Source organism: Dioscorea cayenensis, chromosome 19 (genome assembly GCF_009730915.1).
Source record: "Dioscorea cayenensis subsp. rotundata cultivar TDr96_F1 chromosome 19, TDr96_F1_v2_PseudoChromosome.rev07_lg8_w22 25.fasta, whole genome shotgun sequence".
Lineage (NCBI taxonomy): Eukaryota > Viridiplantae > Streptophyta > Magnoliopsida > Dioscoreales > Dioscoreaceae > Dioscorea > Dioscorea cayenensis.
The window spans coordinates 28316085-28326855 of NC_052489.1; the positions used below are offsets into that span (position 1 = coordinate 28316085).

The window sequence follows — 10771 nt, forward strand, 5'->3', positions numbered from 1 at the left end:
ATTAGTTGTGCTCCTGCACCTTGATTTTATTAATAATGGAACTTTATAAAATTAAATATATGCATATATTGAAATCCATGAATAGCATGATCTATTAAGGAATTCATGATATTTTATCTATATATATATCATATATATATATATATATATATATATATTTCTTAGAGAACTCAACTCAATAGAAACAATATACATTAATTAATTATATATATATATATATATATATATATATAGCTTTATCCAGCGGATTCTCAAAAAAAAAAAAAACTTGAAGATTTCTCGGGAGAATAAAAATTAAATTCAGCATATAAATATATATACGGTGATCTCAATGTAGAAATTGTTTGATTCCATTAACATCTATATGTGATGAGTGTGATGAATTTGAAATATATATATTATTTAATTTAATTTTATATTATCATGCAAACCAGTCATATATATATATATATATATTATCTATCTATAAATCAATAAATTTAAGATTTAATCCAAAAGATCTAATCAATCCTAAATCCCAAATAATTCCAAAGCAAGATAACTTTGGTACCATTTGATAGAACTTGATGGATTTCACAATGGAAATAACCCCTATGAAAAGCCAGGATCTTCTTCTTGAATGGAAATTATTTGAGAATAACATCAAATGCGGAAGCATACCTGTACTTGAATCCATTAATGATGATAATTGGATCTTGTAGTTCTTCCAACTGATCACACGCAGTGAGAGAAGATAAAAACCCTAATTCTGAATCTCAGATCGTTGCGTGCTCAGTTAAGAACCACACCCTATTTATAAGAAATCTTTATGGGCTAATTATAAGTCTGCCCATCATAGACTTGACAATTTTACCCCCAAAAATTCTACATAACATAATATGTAAATCCACACATTTAAAATTAGATAATTAGGATCCTCTCCAAACTTTAATTAGATCACATTAGTTAGGTCCTTAAAGCCCTATATGATGTGTGGTCCACATCCCAACAAATTCATTTCTAAATTAAAAAAATAAAAAAAAATAGAAGCCCTACACTCATATTAATATATGTATTTTATCAAATTTACCAACGTGAGATTATTAATTAAATCAACAATTCATAAACCCCTGATAATGAGTCATTAAATTCTATCAATTTAAAAGGTCAAACATATATTTTCAGATTTCTCAATCATGAAATAGGTGATTTATTCAAGCTTGATAAAAATAAATAAATAAATATCAAAACAAAAAACAACAGCAATTAATTTAATATTATGGTAGTGCCAATTAATTAAAGAGGGTAATAAACCCCTGATAATGAGTCTTTCAATTGTTTCAATTTAAAAGGTGACGCATATATTTTCAAATTTCTCAATCATGAATTACATGATATATTCAAAAGCTTGATAAAAATAAATAAATATCAAAACATAAAAACAAAAAACAACAGCCATTAATTTAATATTTTGGTAGTGCCAATTAATTAAAGAGGGCAAAGATCCTCCGACAGTCAGTTCCACAGGCAACAGGGATGCCCAGTTTGTCAGCTAATTAACGTTCCCAAGGTTGGCTTCAACTAATAAAACATACTTTTCATTTGTGCAAACCATTGCAGGACCCTTGAGCAATATCACAACTTAAAAACGTACATAACATACACATTAATATATTATTTCTAAAGGATATGCATATATGTTACTCCCTCCCCATTATTCATGGCCATGTTTTTTCTCTTTATCTTCCACTTGAATCATGATAAGCTTCATAAAAAGAAAGGAAAGAGTCAACTCAATAGATGATCTTTTTTTTTTTCTTCGAAACTCTATATTCTAGCTTGTTCTATATATATATATATATACACATACAAAGAACTCACCCAAGCTTAAGTGAAGTATCAGCAGTGAGATCATGATGTTGTGGAACTGATTCAGAGGAATATTGGCTTTCTTCATGGAAACCATTCACTGAGCCATGATCAGTCAAAGCTTGTTTCTCAACCATGCGCAACTCCTCCATCTGTTTACAAGGCATTCATTCATGCAAACTCAATATAAAACAAACAAAGAAACACACACACACACACACACAAAGCTAACCTTTTCTTTCAGCCTCTTATTTTTCTCCAGGAGTTGCATTTCCTTCAATATATATGGCAAACAATTAGTACACAAAAATATTAAAATAAATACAAATGAGGAAAAACATATATTTGTTACCTTTTGTTGAAGACTACTTAACTGTTCCATAATTCGTCGACCCTGAAAACAGTTTGAATAACAATTTGATTAATGTTGAGTAATTAAGACCACGGATAATGAAATATTACCTTTTTTTCCATTACACGAGTTAATCCACCATCAATTGTTCTCTCAAGATTCGTTAGCTCCTCTATAGTTAATCCCTGCAGGTCTTCTCCTCTAATTTGTCTGCAATGGCTCAAATCATCAGTTCCGGTGCATAATAATATAAATAGAAACACTATGAAAAAACTAACCTTAACCGACGATTTTTATCATCATATTCTTTCTTCAAATCTGCATAGCGACTGTTGCCTGTCTAAAGAAATGAAATGAAATAAAGTGAAAATTTAACTCATTCTACTTAGAAATGCAGGAACAAACCAAAGGGCTTATAGAACTCGGTCCCACTGTAAAAATTAAAGGTGAAACATTTAAAGGTGTCAAGTTCAAGAATTGATTATGGAAGCAATGGTGGTAACAGGTCATCGGTTGTGAGTACAAGCTCGCAGCCTAAACCCATAGTCCTTGACTGAGGGTGCATAGGCCGGATGATCAATCCCCATCTTTGACAAGTGATTTGTCCATATTGTAAGAAAAGAAGAAAAAAAAATACCCGACCAATTTCTCATATTATTAGTAGACATGTTTAAATTATTAATATCATACACATGCATAATATAATGATAGGCATGTGAATGCATCAAAACTGAATTCATGTAGGCTTTAAATTTGAATAATTCAGGGAAATGGAATACAATAACTTCGATTTTTAGTTATGATTTGATTGAGTTTAAGATTGTTTATAAAGGAAAGAACTAAATAGTTATACATAATACGGTCCAAAACAAACAATTCTTCGCATCGACTAGGTCAGGTTATTATAATAATATTATTCTAATTTTCAATATCACTAAGAGCACAAAATTTTATTTGAAGAACTATCAAACTATATTGGCAACGAAATGATCTATGCACTTTATTTCAAACCTATACCTATAATAGACACACAAGAAAAAACACTAAACCATAACACAGCAAAAGGTTAGAAAAGGATATTGAAAAGCGTTAGGAAATCAAACAATACTTATAAATATCATTAAGAGAGAGAAAATATATACTTGAAAGACAATTACAAGCATATGTATTGAAATTATTTATGAAGAGTTGACTCCTGATCCATACCTAAGATGGGTACATCCAGCGTACTTCAGTTAATGACACCAACATATATATATTGTTTATATAAATCAATGGTCTTCCATCTTGCAAAAAATCTTTCTATTATTTATTTTATGAAAATTAATTTATTCATTTCACTCACTTTCAATAAAAATGGACATAATATATAACCCATGTAAAAGAAATTGAGATAAGACATTTTTTTCTTACTCCTCAGCTCTCCTGTTATGATTTAGATTAGTTTTTTTTTTCTTGTTTTTTATTTGCAAGAACTGCTCATGTTCTTGCACAATCAAATTTACAATATGGCTAAAAAAATATTTATTTTAAACCATTAAATATAATGTATGGTCATAAAATTTTATAAAAACAAACTGTAAACTTAATAGTGCATTTTAATTTTATTTTTTATTTACAAACAATTGACCCTCTCATAAACCATGACTCTTAATTTTATTGTTTCGTTGATCGAAGTCTAATTGTCAACTTAATTAATTAGCTCATTGCAATATAAAGAATTAATAACAGATGAATCATTTTAAAAATAAAATGCAAAAGATAAATGAATGACTTCTGCTTTTATCTATATTATTTATTTGAAAAGCTATATATATATATATATATATATATATGAGGTGCTTAACAATTTTTGTTACCTTTTATCTCACACTTTACACCCACCTACTTTACTTCATTTTCAAAATCCCCAGGACACATCTGAAGAATTCAGAAGATCAATGCAACATGCATGATTATACCATTTAGGGATTTCGAGAAAATTAACATGTACTATGTATTACAACTGAATATAATAGAAATATCTAGTTAGAACAATATATATATATAGAAGAAGTTAAGGATCAACTTATTAAGGCATGTTCCTCACACTTGAAATTTCTTTTCCCAATTAAAAACTTTCATCATTTCTTTTCACAGAAATTTCTCACTTGCTAAATTATTATTTTTACTCCCTACATAATTGTACATTTCTCCTTCACAAATATTTCTTTATCTAGAAACTCTGTGAAAGAGCGTATATGTTCTGTTTTAAATCTTCTATAAACCTTGTATTTACTGAAGTGAAATAAAAATTTAACTTGAAATAAATCAAATTAAGCTTATGATAATATAAACAAAGAATGTAAGAATTGGCTTACAAGCGAGTCCAAAGTTTGGTTGCCTCGTTTTAGCGTGTTACCCAAATGAATACTATGCTTATGAAGGATCTCACACATGCTTCAACAAAACAAGAATAAAGAAAAAGCACAGTTAAACACATTAAATAGAAATTACTTACAATTCTTCACTTTATATAAACTACTTATTGCTAGATGCAAATCAAACATACTATTTAAGCTAAATTAATCCAACCCAAACGCTTAATTAATATAATGAGTGCTAGACCTATGCATTTAAATATATATTTACCAAATCAACCGATGTAAGACTTGTTATTTTAATATGCTTCCTATATACAAGCTAGTCTATTTTAACTAACCATATTACAAACAAAGCAAACTCTAACACAAACCAAACTAAGTAAATCAAATAGATAGTAAGATCCAAATTATATGATATCAGAAGCAAGGTTCAAAAAGAGGATGGTGTGTATTGCAGGGTGATTCAAAGATGATGGTTTCTGGATCAATGGTCATTTCAATTTTTCCAAAATTTAATGGAAAGAACCTTAATTAAGTATTAAAGATCCAAATAGAAGCGCTGTTTGGATACCATCAGAATGGGGTATCATCAAAGACTACCAAAGAAATATGGCCACTACTGTAAAAGCTTAAAAAGGAGCGTAAAGACATAAAAGCTTTCAAGTTAACTTGATAAAGACCAACTTCAAAAAAATTAAAAAGTGCTTGTTACTAATTTATTAAAAAAAAAATTGACGATAAAAAAATTGTTGAGAAGGCCTTCATTCTCTTACCTTATAGTTTGAGTATATCATAACGGTTATGAAAAAAATCTAAGGACCTATTTATCACAAAAATGGAGAAGTTGATAGGTTCTCAACAACTACACAAATAACAGCAAGGAGAACTTAAAAAAAATGCTGATGAGGTTTTACAAAGCCTATTAACATTGCACTCTAATAAAGGAAAATTTGCTAGTAATTTCAATAAGAAATTAAAGAAGCGTATATAATGATTAAAAATATGAAGCATAATTAGAGATATAGTTCTTCAATTATAAAAATATGCTCACGCAATATAATGATTAAAAATATGAAGCATAAAAAAAGATTTGAGGCAATCAATATGCCAATATTGTAAGAATTGACTTCACGCAATGGTGATGAAGTCGAGATCTATGTTTATAGATAAATTGAGATCAATATGCTCAAGATCTATTGGCAATATTCTCATTTGATTATGTTTTTGAAGAAGACAAATCATATAATAAAAAATGAAATTTCTTTAAAGAAAAATAAACACAATTCAAAATAAGAGTGTTTATGGAAGAAGAAAATGAAATATATCCAATAATTTTTACAGAAGTAATTAAGGAAAAAATTAGAACTTAAGATAAAATTAATGTATTTTTAATAAATAAAGATGAAAAGTTCTAATCTCACACAATTCAAACAAGAAAAATGAAAAACAAAAACATTATGAGTATTGTGCACGATTTCAAAAATTTGTAAAATTTTGAATAAATCCAACAAAATAAAAAAAAAAATCATGCAAGTGCCGAAATACTATCTCTTGAAAATAATTTCATGGAAGGTGATTTAAAAACTTTCACAATTATTTTTAAAGCATACCAAGCTTATGACAAAGATTAATTGAATGTGAGTCAATTAAAGAGTGGGGTCCACCTACTATACATGCATGCGATAGCCAAATTAATAAAAGTTAAAATTCTCATTCTATAAAAGCAAGTTCCCCTTCTCCTTATTAAGTGGAAATCAAGTCAACAACATTTGAGTATATATAATGCTAAGAATGCTCCTGGCCCGAACGGTTACCACCATTCTTTTCTTCTAAAATAACAATAACATTGTCGAAAAGTGACGTCATCAAGCGCTATGCAAAGTTCTACAATGAATAGATAATTCTAGAACATATCAACTCGGCTAATGTCACCCTTATACCTAACGTGGAATCCCTTACTAGCATCTCTTCAAGGTATGGTCACAGTCCTAACTTCGTTTTAGTGTTGACCCGTAAACTATTCCATCAGCCTCCACCCTTTCATTTATCTAGAAGTACCTGCATGTGGTAGATGTCTTCATCGCCAAGAGTGAATGAAGCTTATTATGACAATGCAATCTATGCTATCCTAGTGGAAAATTAAACACTAACCCTTCAAAGGCAAACTTACCCAATTGGATTACCTAGGTGATCGACAGATTTCTTATAGATTTCCACAGGCATGAGCCTATTATCAACCACAAGGGATGTTGGATCATTGGGCATGTATTAGAAATATAATGTGGAATTCAACACCAGACATAGTGTGTTGTGCACTCTTAGGCTGCAGGCAACACTTAAAGACGAGATAGAACAAAAAAAAAAACACTCCAAATCCTACAACGAAAGAAGATGGAGCTCTCGGCATCAATTGAATAAGAACAAGACAAACATGATAGCTTACGAACAACTTATGGTATGACTTACGGCATTAAGTCTTTTTCATAGAATCTTGCAGGTATGCTTATGCCGGTAAGGGAGAGTTCAAAGTCAAACTAGACGACTTTACGTAAGGATGTCCATAACGACCATCAACATGAGCTTACGACATAAGGCCTTACGAAAGGGTGGTCGCAAAAGCAATACCGTGAAACTTACGGTCAAACACTTAATGCCGTAAGCTAGACTGAAACACAAACATAAGACCTTACGGATGGGACTTACGGCCGTAAGTATTCTCGTAAGGCTCGCGACTACTCTTCTCTAGTTCCTTGTGGCCACGTCCTTACGCCCATAACAAACCAAATATATGGACAATTTCTAGAGGCAACCTTTGTTTTTCTTGTTGGAGGCGAGGTTAAAGAAGAAAGGAGGCAAATCGCTAGGGCTTTAGGAACAATTTTTGGAGTAGATTTGGATCAAACATCAAAGAGAAAGAGATCGTATCAGTCAAGCTCACCTTGGCTGCATCACGGAAGGGATCCTTGGAGTTTTCCGGCGATCTACTTCCAGCGCGAGTGAGAAAGGGGTTTCTATGTTTACATTCATTCTTGTCATGTCTTCTAATTTGAATGCTTATCCCCCATTAATGGTGAGACTATTTTGTTAGATGTTTAGGCATAGTTGAACTCTAAGATTTCATCTTTTGACATTGGTTGTAGATTAATGTGATTTATTTGTTTTGCTAATTGCAATCTAATGGTGTGTTTGTAATGCTTGATTGCTATTGTGGCGAAAGCTCTAATTATCCTACTCAATGTTCTTTTTAACGAGTAAAAATACCCAGTTAACATGGACATACTGTGATTAAAAAGGATTGTGAGTAAACCTAAAAATACGTTCCTTTAGAGACATCATCTCCATCAATCCTTACAAGTGAGTTAATTAGTATTTCCGTGCTCTTTGTAATCATGTGGAATAGATTTTAGAAAAAATCACATCTCGATTTTATATTCGGATTAAGGGTAATCTTTCTTCACAAAAGAGATTACATATTTAAAAAGTTATTATTAACTCACATAAAGGTTTCACTGAGTGTTAATGCGATTGTGTGGTGATTACATCAGTATTGCACTGATTCAGTTACTCATCACCCTTTAAAAAGAGATTTAGTATGCTTTAGGAAACTTCTCAGTTCAAATAAAATTGCATGTTTCGACGACCTGTCCTGCACTTCAAAAATCCTAGAGGGATACTATTTCATGAAAAATGATTGTGGAAGGATGGGCCCCACCAATAATGTTTGCGTCAGTCCCCCATAGCTCAACTATTACCCAAAATGGATAACCTAAAACCTTCACTATATCTCTCCACACCCACCCACACACGCAACCCACAAAGAAAATTGTTCTTTTGATCTGAGATACTTAACTACTAGCCAGCCACAATTGCTAGCACAACAACAATGCTGGGGGAACTTCACACTAGAATTCCAAACCTCATGTAATTTGTGCAATGCCATGCTTTGAAAACTTGAGTGCAATATGTTTCCTGTAAAGTTGTTCTATCATTTTCTCAATGACAGTTGACTCTGGGGGACCCTAGGATTAATACTTTAACAAGGACCTTGCCCTCATCAAATTAATATTTTTAATTAACTTTGCATCGGATAATAAGATCCCAACATCAGATAATTTTGAAAAGTAGATTGAGATAGATTGCCTACAACATGTATGCATGCTCGGTAATCCTGTGGAAGAAACGATAAACCATCTTTAATTTAAATAGCCATCACCAATATAAATATAGAACCACTTCATCTACATAAATATTCAGCCTTTACCGGTTTCATAATTGAGTGCTAAAGGTGTAGTCTTCTTGGAGGCTAAACTTAGGTGCCCATCTTCAGTGTACTTAGGAAAAACTTGCTCAAGATATTTTCAAAAAAATTTTGGTTGAAATGAAATAATTGCATTTTTTATTGTTGTTTCTTGTCTTTTTTTTTTAATTCTAATTAAAATCAATCATACAATTCTTCTATGAATATCTACCGCCCTAAAGCAAAGACTCAAATAAAGAGGACTCCCTCACAACTATCAAGCGTAATCTTGATTTACTAAGCTCGTCCACCAATTAATCATGATCAGATAACACACAATGTCAAATCCCAGCTAAGGAGTTAGACTCTTGCCCTTCTACCTAGGATGGATTATCCACTCCCAGTGATTGTTTTCTGAATGACATTGTAGACAGATGTTGTAATTCTGTTTTAATCTTCTTATTACTCCAGGTGGAGTGTATAATTAACCTCCTCTCATACTTAATCTTGTCCCTCTTTCCTTGTTTTGTATGCTACCCTTCATTTCTTCCCACTTTAATCCGATATAAAAAAAATGTTTGCCTTCTTGTTTTCAATAAAATTGTAATTTATATATTTTAATTAAAAATTGTGAAATATGGTCAACGGTATGATAATGAAACTTTCTAAAAGAATGAGAGATCAGTATGAAGATTAGACAGGAAATCAGCAAAGAACATAGACAAAGGATGTGTTGTTGCCCATGAAATCTTTCTTTAATTCTCCTTTTCCTTCCATCTCTTTCTGAGTTCTCTTTTTCCCATGTGGGAAATCCACCCCATGGTGATGATGTACAACTTTCTCACCGTCAAAGAACTAAAGATCACTTCTTAAAGAGTCAGAAAAATAGACCTGTTTATATGGAAATATTCCACAATTGTAGAGAAACTTAAAAAATAATTAAAAAAAAATTCAGCAAGAGACAGCTTCTTAGGTATATATAAATCCTTTAAAATCATACTCCAAACTTGTTCTCCGAAGAAGAAGAAGAAGAAGCAGCTCAGCAAGAGACAGCTTCTTGGATATATATACAAATCATCCTCCAAACTTGTTCTCCAATGCAAAACACTCACTCAGACAATCAGAACTATGCAAAAAATAAAAAAAGAAAAAAAAAACTAGCAAACCAAAACCCAAAACCAGAAGAACATGCATAACAATATCAAAATATATGATCTTAATCTTCTCAATCTCAGACTTTCTTTATTATCAATATATATATATATATATATATATATATATGCATGTATGTATACCTTAAGCTGGCGTATTCAAAGAGTTTCCCAGAAGCCGAGAAGACGATAAGCCCAACGTCAGCATCACACAAAATGGCAAGCTCTTGTGCCTTCTTGAACAACCCTCTCCGGCGTTTGGAAAACGTCACTTGCCTCGCCGTTGCATTGTCTATCTTTTTAATCTTTATCTTTTCCCTTGCCATTGTTCACTACTAACCCCTTCTCATCAACAAGCAAATACCACTGAACACATGAAGAACAAGAAAAAGAAATAGTTCAAACCCTTCACATATAGACATGCATATGCCAAAAGAAGATAGAAAGAGGGAAGAGATCTACTCATAATATTACCCGTTTTGTATGTTTGAGATCTAATTTTGTGGCTGGTTTTTGAGAGGAGATGAAGAGAAGGAGGAAGAGGTCTTTCAATAGTACTATTTTTTTTTTCTTTCCTTTTCCAAGTTTCTCACTGTCCTTTTATTTATTTATTTAGTTATTTAGTTTTCATGCTTTTCCCTTCCCTTTACTTTATTTAAAATGGGATCTTTTGTGCCTATCCATTCCATTGGTACTGCTGGATACATGTAGATCAGTCACTTCATTTCCCTGTCCGTATGATAACGTGGGGTCCTGTGACTCCTGCTGTTGTTGTTGTTGTTGTTGTTGTTGTTGAGAGATTCAAAGTGGATGAGGATGG

General features: G+C 31.6%; 1 protein-coding gene across 1 annotated transcript; it reads right to left on the reverse strand.

The window, feature by feature from the left end:
• Positions 1-1415: 1415 nt before the first annotated feature.
• LOC120249579 (MADS-box protein JOINTLESS-like) lies at positions 1416-10553 on the reverse strand. The gene is made up of 9 exons (XM_039258134.1): positions 10426-10553; positions 10096-10317; positions 4561-4639; positions 2479-2540; positions 2311-2410; positions 2201-2242; positions 2081-2122; positions 1861-2000; positions 1416-1744 (listed from the first exon to the last, which is right to left on the reverse strand). Exons 2-9 carry the CDS (start codon positions 10275-10277, stop codon positions 1735-1737), a joined length of 657 nt encoding a protein of 218 aa, XP_039114068.1. The 5' UTR covers positions 10278-10317; positions 10426-10553; the 3' UTR covers positions 1416-1734.
• Between the last annotated feature and the right edge of the window lie 218 nt (positions 10554-10771).

What these genes read in the sequence shown, in the direction of transcription:
- LOC120249579 (XM_039258134.1), bottom strand. Translation starts at nt 10,277, where the DNA reads ATGGCAAGGGAAAAGATAAAGATTAAAAAGATAGACAATGCAACGGCG. An exon ending in TTTGAATACGCCAGCTTAAG is followed by an intron (nt 4,640 to 10,095) that starts GTATACATACAT and finishes GTTTTGTTGAAG; the next exon opens with CATGTGTGAGATCCTTCATA. An exon ending in CTCGTGTAATGGAAAAAAAG is followed by an intron (nt 2,243 to 2,310) that starts GTAATATTTCAT and finishes AACTGTTTTCAG; the next exon opens with GGTCGACGAATTATGGAACA.